This window comes from Harpegnathos saltator, unplaced genomic scaffold (assembly GCF_003227715.2).
Source record: "Harpegnathos saltator strain DR-91 unplaced genomic scaffold, Hsal_v8.6 scaffold682, whole genome shotgun sequence".
In the NCBI taxonomy this organism is placed as follows: domain Eukaryota; kingdom Metazoa; phylum Arthropoda; class Insecta; order Hymenoptera; family Formicidae; genus Harpegnathos; species Harpegnathos saltator.
Genome location: NW_020230518.1, coordinates 352,449 through 371,063, shown reverse-complemented (window position 1 = coordinate 371,063; position 18,615 = coordinate 352,449). Strand labels below are relative to the sequence as shown.

The 18,615-nt window shown below is 37.0% G+C and overlaps 4 protein-coding genes across 4 annotated transcripts; 3 read left to right on the top strand and 1 right to left on the bottom strand.

Annotated features, from left to right (window-relative positions):
• The first annotated feature begins 5,451 nt into the window (after window positions 1–5,451).
• Window positions 5,452–7,138, top strand: LOC105190325 (probable methylthioribulose-1-phosphate dehydratase). The gene is made up of 5 exons (XM_011153037.3): window positions 5,452–5,663; window positions 5,997–6,091; window positions 6,197–6,465; window positions 6,637–6,838; window positions 6,929–7,138. Exons 1-5 carry the CDS (start codon window positions 5,631–5,633, stop codon window positions 7,047–7,049), a joined length of 720 nt encoding a protein of 239 aa, XP_011151339.1. The 5' UTR covers window positions 5,452–5,630; the 3' UTR covers window positions 7,050–7,138.
• A 64-nt stretch (window positions 7,139–7,202) lies between these two features.
• Window positions 7,203–9,702, bottom strand: LOC105190324 (CWF19-like protein 1). Its single transcript, XM_011153036.2, has 4 exons — window positions 9,534–9,702; window positions 8,629–9,296; window positions 7,748–8,399; window positions 7,203–7,539 (listed from the first exon to the last, which is right to left on the bottom strand). The coding sequence occupies exons 2-4, from the start codon at window positions 9,240–9,242 to the stop codon at window positions 7,240–7,242; spliced, it is 1,566 nt and encodes a 521-aa protein (XP_011151338.1). The 5' UTR covers window positions 9,243–9,296; window positions 9,534–9,702; the 3' UTR covers window positions 7,203–7,239.
• Window positions 9,703–10,863: 1,161 nt separating this feature from the next.
• Window positions 10,864–13,625, top strand: LOC105190323 (U3 small nucleolar RNA-associated protein 18 homolog wicked). Its single transcript, XM_011153035.3, has 7 exons — window positions 10,864–11,236; window positions 11,313–11,543; window positions 11,958–12,123; window positions 12,203–12,388; window positions 12,499–12,687; window positions 12,768–12,936; window positions 13,032–13,625. Exons 1-7 carry the CDS (start codon window positions 11,076–11,078, stop codon window positions 13,493–13,495), a joined length of 1,566 nt encoding a protein of 521 aa, XP_011151337.2. The 5' UTR covers window positions 10,864–11,075; the 3' UTR covers window positions 13,496–13,625.
• Window positions 13,626–14,058: 433 nt separating this feature from the next.
• On the top strand, window positions 14,059–18,521 carry LOC105190329 (coiled-coil domain-containing protein 149). Its single transcript, XM_011153039.2, has 9 exons — window positions 14,059–14,237; window positions 14,323–14,492; window positions 14,583–14,826; window positions 14,937–15,103; window positions 15,161–15,233; window positions 15,301–15,385; window positions 15,460–15,604; window positions 15,670–15,767; window positions 15,853–18,521. Exons 1-9 carry the CDS (start codon window positions 14,175–14,177, stop codon window positions 16,074–16,076), a joined length of 1,269 nt encoding a protein of 422 aa, XP_011151341.1. The 5' UTR covers window positions 14,059–14,174; the 3' UTR covers window positions 16,077–18,521.
• The last annotated feature ends 94 nt before the right edge of the window (window positions 18,522–18,615 follow it).

Genomic DNA, 18,615 nt, shown 5'->3' with positions numbered 1-18,615 from the left:
GGAGAAAGGTTTAGAAAACTTAACACCCTTTCGATCATTCTCCTGAACCACGTTAGAGATGCAGGCTTCGGACAGGTACCAAATTAAAGCCCTTTCAAAACCCTACATTTGGACTACATGGACGACCCTCCTCCCAATAGAAGCGGAGATATCGACGGAGAAGGCTGGATATCGACGGAGAAAGGTTGAAAAACTTTAACGATATCTCCTAAACGGTTAGAGATACAGGCTTCGGACAGGTACCAAATTAAAGCCCTTTCAAAACCCTACATTTTGGACTACAATGACGACCCTCTACTCCCAATAGAATCGGAGATATCGACGGATGAAGGCTGGATATCGACGGAGAAAGGTTAGAAAACTTTAACCTTCGATATCTCCTAAACGGTTAGAGATACAGGCTTCGGACAGGTACCAAATTAAAGCCCTTTCAAAACCCTACATTTTGGACTACAATGACGACCCTCTACTCCCAATAGAAGCGGAGATATCGACGGATGAAGGCTGGATATCGACGGAGAAAGGTTAGAAAACTTTAACCTTCGATATCTCCTAAACGGTTAGAGATACAGGCTTCGGACAGGTACCAAATTAAAGCCCTTTCAAAACCCTACATTTTGGACTACATGGACGACCCTCTACTCCCAATAGAAGCGGAGATATCGACGAATGAAGGCTGGATATCGACGGAGAAAGGTTAGAAAACTTTAACCTTCGATATCTCCTAAACGGTTAGAGATACAGGCTTCGGACAGGTACCAAATTAAAGCCCTTTCAAAACCCTACATTTTGGACTACAATGACGACCCTCTACTCCCAATAGAATCGGAGATATCGACGGATGAAGGCTGGATATCGACGGAGAAAGGTTAGAAAACTTTAACCTTCGATATCTCCTAAACGGTTAGAGATACAGGCTTCGGACAGGTACCAAATTAAAGCCCTTTCAAAACCCTACATTTTGGACTACAATGACGACCCTCTACTCCCAATAGAAGCGGAGATATCGACGGATGAAGGCTGGATATCGACGGAGAAAGGTTAGAAAACTTTAACCTTCGATATCTCCTAAACGGTTAGAGATACAGGCTTCGGACAGGTACCAAATTAAAGCCCTTTCAAAACCCTACATTTTGGACTACAATGACGACCCTCTACTCCCAATAGAAGCGGAGATATCGACGGATGAAGGCTGGATATCGACGGAGAAAGGTTAGAAAACTTTAACCTTCGATATCTCCTAAACGGTTAGAGATACAGGCTTCGGACAGGTACCAAATTAAAGCCCTTTCAAAACCCTACATTTTGGACTACATGGACGACCTCTACTCCCAGTAGAAAGCGAGATTATCGACGGAGAAAGGTTGGAAAACTTTAACCTTCGATATCTCCTAAACGGTTAGAGATACAGGCTTCGGACAGGTACCAAATTAAAGCCCTTTCAAAACCCTACATTTTGGACTACATGGACGACCTCTACTCCCAGTAGAAGCGGAGATATCGACGGATGAAGCTGGATATCGACGGAGAAAGGTTGGAAAACTTTAACCTTCGATATCTCCTAAACGGCTAGAGATACAGGCTTCGGACAGGTACCAAATTAAAGCCCTTTCAAAACCCTACATTTTGCACTACATGGACGACTCTCTACTCCCAGTAGAAGCGGAGATATCGACGGAGAAAGGTTGGAAAACTTTAACCTTCGATATCTCCTAAACGGTTAGAGATACAGGCTTCGGACAGGTACCAAATTAAAGCCCTTTCAAAACCCTACATTTTGGACTACATGGACGACTCTCTACTCCCAGTAGAAGCGGAGATATCGACGGATGAAGGCTGGATATCGACGGAGAAAGGGTTGGAAAACTTTAACCTTCGATATCTCCTAAACGGTAGAGATACAGGCTTCGGACAGGTACCAAATTAAAGCCCTTTCAAAAACCCTACATTTTGCACTACATGGACGACTCTCTACTCCCAGTAGAAGCGGAGATATCGACGGATGAAGACTGGATATCGACGGAGAAAAGGTTGGAAAACTTTAACCTTCGATATCTCCTAAACGGTTAGAGATACAGGCTTCGGACAGGTACCAAATTAAAGCCCTTTCAAAACCCTACATTTTGGACTACATGGACGACTCTCTACTCCCAGTAGAAGCGGAGATATCGACGGATGAAGACTGGATATCGACGGAGAAAGGTTGGAAAACTTTAACCTTCGATATCTCCTAAACGCTTAGAGATACAGGCTTCGGACAGGTACCAAATTAAAGCCCTTTCAAAACCCTACATTTTGGACTACATGGACGACTCTCTACTCCCAGTAGAAGCGGAGATATCGACGGATGAAGACTGGATATCGACGGAGAAAGGTTGGAAAATTTTAACTTCGATATCTCCTAAACGGTTAGAGATACAGGCTTTGGACAGGTACCAAATTAAAGCCCTTTCAAAACCCTACATTTTGGACTACATGGACGACTCTCTACTCCCAGTAGAAGCGGAGATATCGACGGATGAAGACTGGATATCGACGGAGAAAGGTTGGAAAACTTTAACCTTCGATATCTCCTAAACGCTTAGAGATACAGGCTTCGGACAGGTACCAAATTAAAGCCCTTTCAAAACCCTACATTTTGCACTACATGGACGACTCTCTACTCCCAGTAGAAGCGGAGATATCGACGGAGAAAGGTTGGGAAAACTTTAACCTTCGATATCTCCTAAACGGTTAGAGATACAGGCTTCGGACAGGTACCAAATTAAAGCCCTTTCAAAACCCTACATTTTGGACTACATGGACGACTCTCTACTCCCAGTAGAAGCGGAGATATCGACGGATGAAGCTGGATATCGACGGAGAAAGGTGGAAACTTTAACCTTCGATATCTCCTAAACGGTTAGAGATACAGGCTTCGGACAGGTACCAAATTAAAGCCCTTTCAAAACCCTACATTTTGGACTACATGGACGACTCTCTACTCCCAGTAGAAGCGGAGATATCGACGAATGAAGCTGGATATCGACGGAGAAAGGTTGGAAACTTTAACCTTCGATATCTCCTAAACGGTTAGAGATACAGGCTTCGGACAGGTACCAAATTAAAGCCCTTTCAAAACCCTACATTTTGGACTACATGGACGACTCTCTACTCCCAGTAGAAGCGGAGATATCGACGGATGAAGGCTGGATATCGACGGAGAAAGGTGGAAAACTTTAACCTTCGATATCTCCTAAACGGTTAGAGATACAGGCTTCGGACAGGTACCAAATTAAAGCCCTTCCAAAACCCTACATTTTGCACTACATGGACGACTCTCTACTCCCAGTAGAAGCGGAGATATCGACGGAGAAAAGGTTGGAAACTTTAACCTTCGATATCTCCTAAACGGTTAGAGATACAGGCTTCGGACAGGTACCAAATTAAAGCCCTTTCAAAACCCTACATTTTGGACTACATGGACGACTCTCTACTCCCAGTAGAAGCGGAGATATCGACGGATGAAGGTTGGATATCGACAGAGAAAGGCTGGAAAACTTTAACCTTCGATATCTCCTAAACGGTTAGAGATACAGGCTTCGGACAGGTACCAAATTAAAGCCCTTTCAAAACCCTACATTTTGGACTACATGGACGACTCTCTACTCCCTGTAGAAGCGGAGATATCGACGGATGAATACTGGATATCGACGGAGAAAGGTTGGAAAACTTTAACCTTCGATATCTCCTAAACGGTTAGAGATACAGGCTTCGGACTGGTACCAAATTAAAGCCCTTTCAAGACCCTACATTTTGGACTTCATGGACGACTCTCTACTCCCAGTAGAAGCGGAGATATCGACGGAGGAAGGCTGGATATCGACGGAGAATGGCTGGTAAATCTGTTTTAAAAACAGAACTGTTTTTAAAACTTATCTGGAACTATAGAACTTAAAAATCTATGTAGAACTCTAAAAAAATTATCATTTTTTATATAATGAGGGGCATCGTGAAGTTGGCCCTCCGATTTTTAAAATGGTATTTTCTCTACTTTAAATGACGGAACTCTTTCTATAAAGGATTGCGAACTCTAGATCTCTGCGACGGGCATTCAGAACTCTAAATTTTTTTTCAAATTTGAAGAATGAAGGGCCATCTTCACAGAAGTGATGGAGCGAACACATTCTCGGTCTTTCTTTTGCTTGGCTCGTCGAAACAAGTCGAGCGGAGGGCGGGGTTTCAGAGGAAATGTCATCGACGAAACGTGCAATGCTTGCGATGCCCGTGTGTTGTATGCAATAAGTGCATTTTCTTAAAAAATGAAAAAAAATTTATTGCGTTACACGTATGTTGTATGCAACACGTGCATTTTCCTAAGAAACGAAAAAAAAAAGATTGGCGAAAAAGGACAATGCCGACCGCCAAGGAGATGCGAACCACCGACCTCAACCCCGCGAGTCCAGTGTACTTCCACCAAGCCACACGCTCTTTGAGTTCATGGAACACTCGCGATTTTCAATCGCTACGTTCTTGCAAACGCTTCAATGTTACGCCGTATCTTTAAGTGCAATGTTAATTTGTCATGCAAATCTATCGACACAACGAGTTTAGTCGAAATCGATTGCTTTTGATCATCTCGTTGAATTCACGCTGAGAGTGAAACGTCAGTCTCGGCCGTGTGTCTGGAAACACAATCTCGGCAACGTTGCGAATCAGAACGAGTTGGAGAGAACACATTCCCTCTCTCTCTCTCTTTCGCTTGGCTCGTCAAAACAAGCCGAGCGGTGGGAGGGACTTCAGATGGATAGACGGGAGCAGTTTCTCTGTGTGTGTGTGCCGACTACATTCTTACATAGAAACGTACGGCAATTGAACATGTTTAAGCATATACCCTGAGATTCTATCTGTTGCGTATGACACGTGTGTGTGTGTGTGTGTGTGTATATGCACACGTACGTCACGCACACTTTCAATGCAACACATGCACACGGACACAACTGCGCTAAAAAACGCCTGCCGGAGTATAAATAAATACTAACGTAACGCTGAAATATTTTGGAAAAATAATTTTGGGTACACACAAAATATTATTATCATATATTTATATATCGATATAAATCGTATATAATCTTCATGATATTAATCATATGCAATCTCAATTCTTATTTTTTTTGTGCATGTTAACATGTTAATTCATGTTACAAATGCATAACAATGCGCGAGACCGTGCTTGTCAAGTACGCTATTATGGTTGTAGCACGGACATAAACCGCCTGAAAGTGGATGTAGCACGGACAGCCACCAGATGCAGGTTTTACCGTCGAGACCTAAAAGTGGATGTAGCATCGTAGTTCCCCTCTCAAAATGAATGCAGATAGCGCCTATTCCCAGTGCGAAAAATTGGTGTCGCCGAAAACGCCGTGTTGGCCGCTCTCAGCTTCCTCTCTGGTATCACACTGGCACGATATTACCGACTAATCATAGAGGAGCAACTCTTCATTCCATTCCTCGTTTATTTTGGCACGACTGATTGTTTATTTTATCGTTATCAATAGCGTTATCAACGTAACGTGCTTATTAGATATTAGCAACATCAAAAAAATATTAGATTTGTATAATTAGGTAGAACATTTACTTTACTAAAGAGAATGTCAGAAGTTTACGGTATCAATTACGACGAGGTAATATTAATTACACACAAAATAATACATTTGTAAATACATATGACTATATATTTTATAATTTTATCAAAACTTTTATTACTGTTTTTATAAATAAGTTAGTAATAAGTTAATTAACATGATTTAATTAATAAATCTAGCTTTTATTTTTTAATAGCAACTTGTTGAAAAGCCTTTGTCCTATTCATATGTCACATGAATTAATAGAATGATATTATATTTACATATAAACAAAGAGTATCTATACACAATGTAGCACATAGAATAGAATAATTAGAATATAATTTGAATTCTATTTACCAATTATTTTAATAACATTGATTTTTTACATAGGAGCACCCAAGAAATCTTATACCAAAATTATGCAGGCAGTTCTATCAACTCGGATGGGTGACTGGTACAGGTGGTGGTATATCTATAAAACATGAGTTAGTATCTGCAATAAAGATGGTTTCGTAAAAAAGTTATGTTATTTTTGTAAAAGTACTACTGTAAATGTAATAATTAACATTATTGAACATTTTATTGTGCAGGGATAAAATTTATATAGCTCCTTCTGGTGTACAAAAAGAACGTATGTTGCCCAATGATATGTTTGTCCAAGATATAAATGGAACAGATCTAGAACTACCACCACCAGAAAAGAAACTGAAAAAGTCACAATGCACTCCACTATTTATGTGTGCTTATTTAAGAAGAAATGCAGGTGCTGTGATACATACACATTCTAAATATGCTGTGATGGCGACTCTATTGTGGCTTGGAAAAGAAGTCAGGCTAACCCACCTTGAGATGATAAAAGGTATGCATATTGGAAATTCTCCCATTTATATATAAATATATGATAGTATGAACAAAGTATATTGATATTCTATTTAATGCATCAAACTTTAAAGAGAATTTTCTATTTGGAAAATTGTATAAAAAAAAATTGAAATATAAGCAAGACATATAAACAGTTTCATTAATGTAGGAATATGGAATCAGAAAGAGGGTAGACCATATCGCTATGATGAGGAATTGGTAATTCCCATTATAGAAAATACACCTTTTGAGAGAGATTTGAGGGATAACTTAGATGAGATTATTGTTCGTTATCCTAAAACTTGTGCGGTGTTGGTACGCAGACATGGAATTTATGTGTGGGGTGATTCTTGGCAACAGGCAAAAACTATGTAAATCATGCGTTTTTATTCAGATTTTCTCAGTCACTTTTATGTTGTAGCATAATATTTCCTTTGTTTTAAATTCCGTATTGTCCACAGGACTGAATGTTACGACTACTTGCTGGACATTGCAGTTCAGATGAAACAATGTGGACTAGATCCATTACTAACTCCAAGTAATCATGAATTAAAATACCAGGCGAATAGTATATCAGAATAGTCAACGATTTTAGTACAAAACTAATTTTTCCGGATAATCTGTGCCATAAATATATGTATATCTAAGCTATATACATATATACTAGAGATTATATACATATTTATATATAAAAATCAAGGTAAAAATAAATAACGGTTATAATATTTTAAGTATATATACATTATCTTTTAATAAAAAGCAGAGAAATTTTTCAAGTATCTATATCAAATGGGGTAAATTGTCTCCTAATTTTCTTTGCTAGCTCAACTTCTTCATCTTGACTCATATGACAATCCTTCCAATCGGACCTGTCATTGATATCCAATATCCTGTCGGATGCTAATACTTCTCTACCGAATTGCAGTGGGAAATCTTTCTTAATTCTATAGTATAACATTTCTCCGCTCGGTAGTTCTGCATAAAAATATAAGACGCCAGGTTTTGCTATTTGCTGCAGATCCGTGTGTGGTGGTAATTCCAAAATTTTAAAATTATTACATTCGGCCAATTCCTAAAAGCAAAAATGACGCATATTATATAACAAATAGTATACACGATGTTCGTAGGTATTTTGAAAATATAAAAATAAAAAATACTTAAACCCAATTAAGTAATGTCGGAAAAGTATATCGAATTAAAAAACAAATATTAATAAATTACTTATTGACTGACTTAATATGTATTTGTTGTGAAGAAAAAAAAATAAAAAAGGGAATTACCTCAAACATCTCCTTCAGTGCAGGTGCTTGATTTTTATGAACAGGCACTGTTTGTAGTTGACAGTGAGAAGTTTTGAAATTTCTCTCGAAAAATACAGGTACTCTATCTGTGCTCTCATAATACTTGGTTACTGCCTTTTTATACAGATCCATCTCCTCCTTTACGTTTTTCGGTAGAATTGATAGACTCTGATGATGTGTTATTGGCAAAATCAGGAGATGGTCTTCCACCAGACCACCTTTAGCTAATGCCAAATAGATCTCCGTGCCAACCGATATGACCAGATGCTTGGATACTGCTGGGCTTGACAAGCAGAACCAGCACTTTGATTGATCAAATTCCAACTTTGGCCTCTTATTGGGACCATTATTCTGGTGCCGTGATCTTTTTTCGCTCTCCTTCGAGTCCATGTCATAGAAAAATTGCATGTGACTCTGCTTTTGTGACGTAGGATCGTTAGACAGTATAGATCTAGGAAAAGGGCTTGGTGTCTCATCTGTGGTCTTCATAACCAAATCAGACAGCCTGGTTCGATCAACAGGAGTCAGATTCAGCGCATATAACCATTTCTTTTTATGAATGTTCATTACCGGCGCCAGAGCAATAAACCTAGTAGCAATTTCTATGTTTCCTTCCCCCTGACTTTGATTTCTGTAATAAAGAAATTTAAATTTAAAGCCATTTACAATAACATTTACATTTAAATTTAGTGCCATTTACATAGCTGTGTTTTCTCAATTGATAAGTTAAGTATTCAACTTAGTAAATTAATAATTATTTACATTCTGTATAATTTCCTATACATTAAGACTGATATTAATAAAATGTTTTTGTCTTACTTTTACACATATTTAAAATTTGTTAGAGTAGAGAAATTTACCTATATGGTGGTCGTTCGTAATATATTCCTTCCAAAGCTGATACATGATATCTAGGTTTGATATGAGTAGTAAGCCAGGCAATTAATTTTGAACCTTGATACTTGCAATTCGGATTATTAGGATCAAGGTTGGTGATGCCTTCAGGCCATGGTGATGTTAACAAGATATCTACTCCACGAAAACTTGGTTGACCCTTTAAACAACTGTTCTGAATGGATACGACATCTTGTTCATTGAAGCATACAGATCTATTCTCATTTGTAACCCCTTCAATTCCACTGAGATATGCTATTTTGAGACCCGAACTGGCGGTATAAAGACCACGTTTACCAAGATAGGTTAGATTTTGGCACATCTCATATCCATCCCCATCAGTATAATGCTTCAAGTCTAATTCCCTATTAGGTCCTATGATATATGTCGGAACTGGGATAGTTTTTTCACAAGATATATAAGGTTGCAACTCAGCATTATCTTTGCCAAAGAAACTGCCGACACATAGTAAAAAGTCAAATGGACCACTTTTCTTATTAATAGCATCTACTTTGGAGAATAGAAAATTAAAATGTCCTTCCACATCCCCACAGATGAGAACTTTTTGCTTATCACTCATATTTATTAACGTGAGCTGTGTAACAAATTTTCCTTTTCTGCTTGGGTCTTTGATCTACAAAGGTTATCAATAATTATATGATAGACTCGTCTTAACGTCATTAGACTATAAAAATGTATATGTATTTTATACATATATTTAAAAAGTAATAAAAAATATTTTCAAGTATATTTTATCCTTTTAATTTTATTTATTTTATGTAACGAAGTATTATGTGAGGATAATATAGATTATCCATAACATATATTTTTAATATATGTATATTTTAAAATACATATCTGTAGAGCTTACCTCAAATGAAGAATCTACTTTCCTTTCCAATTATAATGCAATGATTCTCCAATACTTAGTTTACAAAAATATATCTCAAAGAAATATAACTTTTCCTATTAGTGTATAACGTGTAACATCCAGAGATTATAAACCACCCTCTTGGAAAACGACTGCGACTGACGAATATTTCAGCGCCACAATAATTTATACTCGGACGTGTTCGAACTAAAACAGGTCATGTGACGCGGGGGGGGGTTACGTACTACATTCAAATCTAAGCACGCGTGCTTATTAATATATGAATGTATATCTATGAAGTTTAATATATAAATATGAAATAAAAATATATAAGTATAAAGATAAAATTAGGTACATATTACAACCTTATGTATTTAAATTACCTTTGTAATACTTATATTTTCCTTTTACTGATTTTATTTATTATGTGGATTATATTATCTTGTGGAACAGACATGTGGAAATATTATCTTAAATAGTTGCAATACCTTTTATAATTAAAGTAAGGTAGATTGTAATAACGAAGCATAATTAATGCATCATATTTTTCCGTCCCACTTGCAGACTACGGATTGTTAGCTACATTTTTGCAATATACCCGGTGTGGTTAAAAAAGTATGACGCAGAAAACCGCAATGCATCATATATATCCATTTGCATTTACACACGTAAATTATGAAAAAATCAAATATTTACATATTAACATACATTACTTGAAATACATATGGTCTTAGATAAATTATTTCTCAATATGCAAACAATATAAACGACCAAGGATGCCAATCTTTAATTTCGCAGTTTTTATGCAGAATTGTACGCGCGCATGAGTTTAAATATAGCGCGTATTCCCACTCCGCGTCTCGTGACTTATTTTAGTTCAAACAAATCTGGGTATAGACCATGGTGGCGCTGATAAATTTATCACTCATTGGCTGCGTTCAGCAGAATAAAGTGACCAGTGAGCGCTTAGTGATTCTCGCTCCTGATTGGTAAATACTTCTGGGTCTATGAAGAATCAGCCATTATTGGCCGCGTTCAGCAGAATAAAATGATCAGTGAGCGCTTAGTGATTATTGTCTGTGAGTGGAGCATTCTTTTAGATTCTTCATAGACCCAGAAGTATTTACCAATCAGGAGCGAGAATCATTAAGCGCTCACTGATCATTTTGTTCTTCTGAACGCAGCCATTGGTTGCGTTCAGAAAACAAAACGCTCACTGAGCGCTCAGTAACTATTGGTCCTTATTGTTAGATCCTTACATTCAGACCAATAACGTTGACGAATTACTCAACCGTTGTATAACCGTTGTGTTTTCTGAACGCAGCCATTGATCTATTCTTTTTAGAGGTTAACTGTAAGCGTTAGGGGAAGCACGTGAAAATATTGAAAGTGAAAGAAGAGAAGAGTATTTTGTACGTGGAGCGTACAAAAACTTATGTTACTGTGAAGAAAAGAGAAAGTCACGATATTTGATTAAATTGTAAACTTTATTTATTTCATTATACTTTGCTCTACATTATATTTTCCTGAGTGAGAAATACAATGGAAGGAAAAACTATACAGAAAAATAGTTCCAAACGTAAGACACGCGGTAATGACAATGCACGGAATCGCGCCGATTCAAAGATTTTATATAACAAAAAGTTTTCAACTCCTATGACGAAAAAACGGAAAAATATTTATGACCCAGAAGAGGAAGCTAGGTATTTGCATATAAAAATAAATAATTGTGATCATTCAAGGAAGTTTTTCAGATAATATAATGCATTTCATACACAGGTTGGAAAAGGAAGTCTTTGGTGATCCCAGTGATATAAAGAATTTGCTGAAGAAAGAAGAATCTGTGACAGAAATAAAAGATGATGAATCTGCTGATACTTATTGTGAAAAACAGAGCAATGAAAAAGCTAAATTGAACCATGATGATTCTTCTGTAATAAATGATACTAAAGATGCTAGCCTGAAAGAAAAAGAAGCTGCTTGGATAGATGATGACGATTGTAATTATACGTGAGTATAAAAATATTAAATATTTCTGTCACGGAGATTTCTTATTTAATTATATAATTCTTCATATTATACAGGGTGTTCATTTCAAAACTTTCCAGTTAATTATTTCGAAAACTATGAAAGATATTAAAAAAGCTAAAACACTTGGTGGCCACTCGATAGCTTCTCTTCTTCCAATTCATCTCTGTAGGAATCAATTGTTTAACCATTGTCGAACCGGGAATGGGAAATATCAATGATTTGCATCAAAGAATTGTACAGGAATATAGAGCTATTCCAACAGATACTTTCCAGTGTTTTAGCTTTTTTAATATTTTTCATAGTTTTCGAAATAATTAACTGGAAAGTTTTAAAATGAACATCCTGTATATGCACATAATACATATATTGTTTTATATATACATTTGCTGACAGTGTGGATACAGCTTTGGATGCACAGAATCGCACATTACCATGTAAAAGACCAGAGAAATCATATGCGACATATTTGAAGAATCATTATAAAATATTTGTGGGTACTCCAAAATGGGCTAAACTCGAAGCAACTAATGAATCTGATGATGATTCAGATACCTTAAAGGTACTTTAACATCTACCAAATTTTTGGAAACTTGTAAATATGCATTGAATCTTAACCACTTTTTCTTATTTTTACACAGGGATGTCGTTTTACAGTCAAATCAAAATCTGTGCACTTACCAAAAGATATAATCGACATCAAAGCACTCAAAGCGCTGAATAAGAGTACTCATACAGAAGGTCCTGTTGTCACAAGTGTGGAATTTCATTCAAAATATACAGTTGCACTGGTTGCTGGTGTATCAGGTGTCATTTCCTTTTTCCAGGTACTGAGATTATATAAATTTATTTCATAAATTAAGATGTAATTAGATTATTTGTTTATTATTTACCAATTTTTATATTTATAATTATTGCTGACAAATTGCTTTTTCAGGTTGATGGCCATACAAACAAGAAGATACACAGTGTACTACATGAAAAAAATCCAATTAGTAAAGCAACCTTCATGAGTGGAACGGAAGTTTTGATTGGTTGTCAGCATTCTTCATATTTTGATATTTTTGATTTAATAAAAAAGAAGACTTGTAAAGTACCTCTACCACACGGGATTACGAATATGAAGGTTTATATGAGTATAAATACTAGAAATAATATAATTTTATTAATTGATTAAAATTTCAACATACATTTTCATATTTTCAGCATTTTGAGGTATCTCCTAATTACAATTTCGTAGCATTATGTGGAAGAAGAGGTGAAGTCTCCTTGTTAGATGGTTCTACGAAAGAGCTGATCAGCAGGTTAAATATGAATTCAAAATGCAGAGCACTAGCTTTCACACCAGATAATAGAAACCTTATCACACATGGTGGTAAGTATAGATTTATTAATTTTAACTTAAACTCAAATTGAAATGTCTCATAATATTTCTGAATATTCGTGTTGAATTCTAATTTTATCGTGCAGACGGTGGTGAAATGTACATATGGGATCTGAACAGCCGGACATGCGTTCACCGTGCTATCGATGATGGTTGTTTATCTGGCACTTCAATTGCTATTTCCTCAAACAATCAATTTATAGCAACAGGCAGTTCGCATGGTGTGGTAAATTTATATGAGACAGAAACTGTATTTCAGAAACGAAATCCTATTCCTATGAAAACTATGATGAATCTTGTTACTGGTGTTACAAATTTGAAATTTAATTCCACTAGTGAGATATTGGCGGCAGCATCAAATATGAAGCACAATGCTTTTAAGATGATACATTTGCCATCATATCAAGTATTCTCCAATTTTCCAGGATTTCAAACTAATATAGGTATGCCACAATCGTTAAATTTTTCTCCTGAAAGTGGCTACCTTTCGATTTCAAATAAGACTGGCTCTGCATTGTTATATAGATTACGACATTATGGGAATTATTAATTTCTTAAGAATGTGCAGACATCTTATGAAAAAACTGTATATAAACTGTATATAGACTGTATATAAACTATATATTTTTACTTTATGTATACATGTATCTTTTCTTATTAATAAATTGCATGGAGAAAGATATACTATATAAATAATTTTTCACAGTTATATTTCATTAATATAATGAATATAATGAATACACAATATAGTATCATCTCGTGGCCCTAGATACTGACTATAGTATACGTAATATAAACTATAAATTTTCAATACTGAGCCCTTATTTTCGAAAATTTGTGAAAAATGTATACTTTTTCTATATTTCGTAGCTGTGAAAACGCAGCTCATGTTTTATCATTATACCTATGCAACTTACAATTTAATATATTTGATATTTTTCTGAAAAATATAATAAGAAATATAGAAAATGCAGCTAAAAATAATCTTGTCAGATTTAACATTTGAAGATGATCTAACATTTGAACAGTTTTTTAGCGCCATGCGGTTGGTGGCGAGAAAATTCTTGTTGTTACAAATCTAACCTAGAATATTTCGCTAAGTTATCTAATCCAACTGCTTGAATTGGTGTTTCCTAACCTTATCATTTAAATTGATGCAGTTGTTAAAAGTGTCTAAATATTTATATATTGGTTTGTAGTATAAATGTTTAATTAGTACAACTCTCACAATGGAAGAAAAATCTAGCTATCTTAAAGAAAATAAGGATAACAATACTGACATAGAATCGAAAGTGAGTGAATAAAATGTTTTATTTAAGGAGAATTTAAATATATATTGGTAGTAAGACATTTTATAAGAAATATGAATATTCGTAGGCAATATTAAAGAGAAAACTTCAGATGAAATCTGAAGCACTCATGTTACTAAGTCAGGAGTTGGATCAATGTAGAATACAACGAGATCAATTTAAATTAATGGCTGAACAAATTCAGGAGAGATTTTTGCATTTAAAGAAACAGATGTGTGATACAAAAGAATTGAATAGGTAATTGAGTAAAATTGAACAAATCTGCATTACAGCAAAATTTGCATATAATTTGTCATAAGTTTAAGCGACAAATATTACTGTTTGCAGATGCTATAATTTAGATGACGACTTTAGAACTTTAGATCTGTTAACAGAAGCACGAGAGCAGAATAAATGTCTCAGGCTACAAGTGGAAACACTAAGACAAAAGCTAGGGGATGCTGAGGGTGATATCAAGGCATTACGTATGAATAACAATCGTGTGTCGGTTGAGCAACAAGATACACAACTTGCACCCTCTATGCATCAAAGGGAGGAAATGATAGAACAATTAGAGAAATTAAATTTAAAGGTAAATATTACATAAGGACATATCTGTCAGCCATAAAGCCTATTCAAATTGGTTTATATTCAAGCAGAATATTCTCTACTGGTTTTATAAAATAATAATTTTTATCACAGTGTTCACAACTGCAAACAGATCTGCAAACAGTTTTAGATGAGAAGCATGAGTTAGAAATGGAAAGAGATGCCTTCAAATGTAAGGCACATCGTTTAAATCATGAGCTATCTAAGGCTTTAAATGCCTCCAAGCCAGTCGATTTGGACGCTCTTATCAATGAAAACAGGTAATGAATGATCAACTGGAAGGTAGTTGTTTGAATCTTACAATGTCAACTTTGTAGGTATTTGCAAGAAAGATTACAACAATTGCTTGAGGAGAAGGAACTCACACGCCAGTCCTTGTCAAAGTACAAGGTAGGAGATTATCTCATATGTTACTTTAACTTGTAATTCATTTCTAATATTGAATAAATGTCTACAGAGCATGTTGGATAGCAAACGGACCAAAGGGGCTATTAAATTGGGAGCGAATTCTGCAGTTGGTACAGTAATGACTCACAAGCAAGGTAAAACATTTACATCATCACACGACACATTGTATCTTAAACGTTTAATGTTAAAGACGATATGTTTCTTTCAGTCGAACAACTTCTTCAAGAAAGTTCTTATATACCACCTCAGAAGTCCGCCGCTGCTGTTACCGACCTGCGATGTCTTTGCACAGCTTTGTTGGAGGCCTTGAACGACAAAACTTTAGCTCTGGCGCACCAGAAGAAAGCAAACAAGTAAATAGTTTGGCGTTAGTTGTATTTCGTTGGTCTATAAGTTAACTTACATATGTCGTTTGCAGGATATTGGCATTGAGAATCTGTGAATTGGATAGTGCGGTGCAGTCACCGACTATGAAACTTCTAGAGGGCTACACAAGCGCCAATGTCGATTTGAGATGTGAGTGTGGTGATGTAATTGGCCGAATATTGTTGTTACTTTCCTCAGCGCATTATTTGTCACGAAAATATCATCCTCTTTACAGGCGATGAATTTAACGATTTAGACCACACGAATAATTGCAGCGTGGATAGCATCGAAGAGACAAACATTATAACGAACGAGAGTAATATGCAGTGTAGCTCTTCACCTGAGAATCAGGTTATGCAACAGTTGCAGTCGATACAAATGAGTCTTCCAAAGAACTTGGGCATGTTGGTCCAGAAAGCGTTGAACAACCTGAAGGACAACGACAAACAGAAGATATGAAGTCGAAGTTACACGGTATAGAAAGATATACGTGCCTCCACACGTACATATACGTGTGCATAAATCGTGTCTCTGTAAACGGAGAAATTGAAATATTCTAATGAAAGATTCGTCATCTGGCTTCATTCGGTACTAGTCAAGCGTGAATCTAGTTGGTTCCGCACGGTATCGCACTCGTTGGAAAACGTTGAACTCGATGTGACGATTGATTCGTTGTTCTTGATGTGACGTGAAAACGCTACTTAATATTTTTATCGAATTAGCAGTCAATTCAGCGATCTCAAGAGATTTTGATAGATACGGGTTTTCACGAAGCGGAGGAGTTGTGTTTTTCTTACACGATGTCGATTATAACTGTTGATTTGACATATCATTTATGTGTAGGACATAGCTATAGTATCCTAATAGCTAGGCTGACAATAGGACGGTCGTACTGAGTGAAGACGTTCCCGCCAATGCTTTTTGTGCAAGACACTGTTCAAGCAATCCAACCATAGGTTGAATCTCGCACTGGGTCTTTCCGTGAGAATCGCCGGCGTCGGGCCCGCTGACCTCTTCGGTTGATAATGAGATGCATCTTCTCTACAAATGAAAATATGCATGTACATTGTTATCGCGGTTATTATCAGATCAATATGCCGCGCTATATCCCTTACACGATATATTGGTATGGCAGAAAAAGGTTGTTTCTCATTTCTTTAGTTTTTAGTTAAAAGTCGAGAGGTGAAAACCGAAGAAATGGAAATCGGCTCCTTTCTCTCGAGACGTGGGCTCGGTGAATTTACATTATTAACTTGGCTCTCCTCGATTTCATATCCTTCTGTCGTTTCCAAGCATCGAACGCCTGGGCGTTCATGACACGCCTTTCCTCGATTTCTCTCTGCAACATGTCCATTTGATGAATCGTCTGTAGTCGTTTAACGAGCGTCTCTGTTCTCTGTTGAGTCTCTTTGTCCCTCAAGATCCGAGCGTACGCCTGGACAGAGAGAAAGGAGAGAGGCGTTTGGACAAATTGCACTGAACGACGAAAATAACAAACAGAATGTACTCGCTTCTTGAGACACCTTCTTGCGTTCAATTTCACATATTTTCTCCCGTAATTCCTGTTGTTTTCTCTTTTCCGCTTCTTTCAGCAGTCCCCTGTAAATCAGATTCTTCCCCTGTTTCCAGGTATCAAAGGACAATCTTCTTCTCAGCTGTTTAGCCAGTTCTCTGAATGACATACATTTTTAATGACAGATTAAAAAACTAAATTTTGCACCTCACACGTGCAATGTTCTCAATTCTGTAAAATTCGCAGATTTCTCTTATGTATGCGCAATAACCCGTCATCATGCTTCTTGACTGGAATCTCCATAGTATTCTCCAGCTTTTTCTTCATTTTCGCTGCCTGCGCCGGGTTGTTCCAAACTTGGATTACTTCCAGAATAGGCGCGACGCTGCCGCTAACCGCGCGTTGTTCGGTGACCTTGGAGCCCTCGCGAATCTCTTCAGTGTGGTCGTCACCAGCATTCGTCTGCGTGCAACGAGAGTTAAATCACGACATGGTTTCGTTTTTATAATATAAATACACCGAAACGCAATTAAATAAAACAGATGGGAGACGATGTTACCTCGGTCGGCTCGTTGCAAATGACCGCGGTGTCTTCATCATTAGCCTCATCACGATCGATTGTGATGTTATATAAATCTCGCTTCGACGACAGTCCGATCTCGTTTGTCGAACTGTCTCCACTCGATGTGTTGCTCGTCAAATCGCCCGAGGAACACATCCCCTGCGGATACATCGCTCTTCAGTCTTACTTTCAGCAATATTCTCGCGTGAATTTCCTTCAAGGTCCAACCTGGTCGATCTCTCCTCCTCGTGCATCTTCTTCCCTTTCGTTTCTCACGCCGCTGCTCGTGCTTCCCATCTTCGTCATCTTCTCGAGGTACCACTCGTAGAGAGTCTGGTCTAACATCGCCATGTGGCCTAAGCAACAGCGTCGTTTTTAACCACCATACCGAATTACGCGAGAGACATACAAAATCAACTCACTGGAATTGCCGAGTGCCGCGTTAAATATCCGCTTCAGGGTATCTCTCAGGCTCTCAACGGAAGCGCTTCTTTGTCGCATCATTGACGAGGACTCGACGGGCTCGCGACAGTGTTTGTATGTATAATTATTTGTGTCTCGCGAGGAGATCTGTACGATGTGCATAAAGTACTACGAATTTAATCGAGATCCCAACTTAATGTTAATTTGACACCTTGCGCTTTTTGGTAACTTTCATATGTTTCTTTTTTCTTCGATGCATATACAGCATAACCGTTTTCTTTCGATTGGCTGTAAGCCAAGTAAAATAATCGTGGAGTGATTATTATATTATATGTGTATAGTCTCGATACATTTCATGTGCATACCGATACGCATATGTATATTAATACACGTGATACATGTAATAATAATAATAATAATTTATTCATAAATTATTCAATGAATATACAGATGACCGCGTTGACACGTTACCACGTGAGAATGTGAACGCCGAAGATACT

Excerpts from the sequence above, each read along its gene's own strand:
- LOC105190325 (XM_011153037.3), top strand. The coding sequence starts at position 5,631 with ATGTCAGAAGTTTACGGTATCAATTACGACGAG. Across the intron at positions 5,664-5,996 it reads ACGGTATCAATTACGACGAG|GAGCACCCAAGAAATCTTAT; the intron begins GTAATATTAATT and ends TTTTTTACATAG. Across the intron at positions 6,839-6,928 it reads TGGCAACAGGCAAAAACTAT|GACTGAATGTTACGACTACT; the intron begins GTAAATCATGCG and ends TATTGTCCACAG.
- LOC105190324 (XM_011153036.2), bottom strand. The coding sequence starts at position 9,242 with ATGAGTGATAAGCAAAAAGTTCTCATCTGTGGGGATGTGGAAGGACAT. Across the intron at positions 8,400-8,628 it reads TACGAACGACCACCATATAG|AAATCAAAGTCAGGGGGAAG; the intron begins GTAAATTTCTCT and ends TCTTTATTACAG. Across the intron at positions 7,540-7,747 it reads CACTGAAGGAGATGTTTGAG|GAATTGGCCGAATGTAATAA; the intron begins GTAATTCCCTTT and ends TTTTGCTTTTAG.
- LOC105190323 (XM_011153035.3), top strand. The coding sequence starts at position 11,076 with ATGGAAGGAAAAACTATACAGAAAAATAGTTCCAAACGTAAGACACGC. Across the intron at positions 12,688-12,767 it reads ACGGGATTACGAATATGAAG|CATTTTGAGGTATCTCCTAA; the intron begins GTTTATATGAGT and ends TCATATTTTCAG. Across the intron at positions 12,937-13,031 it reads AAACCTTATCACACATGGTG|ACGGTGGTGAAATGTACATA; the intron begins GTAAGTATAGAT and ends TTTATCGTGCAG.
- LOC105190329 (XM_011153039.2), top strand. The coding sequence starts at position 14,175 with ATGGAAGAAAAATCTAGCTATCTTAAAGAAAATAAGGATAACAATACT. Across the intron at positions 14,238-14,322 it reads ATACTGACATAGAATCGAAA|GCAATATTAAAGAGAAAACT; the intron begins GTGAGTGAATAA and ends GAATATTCGTAG. Across the intron at positions 15,234-15,300 it reads AGTCCTTGTCAAAGTACAAG|AGCATGTTGGATAGCAAACG; the intron begins GTAGGAGATTAT and ends AAATGTCTACAG.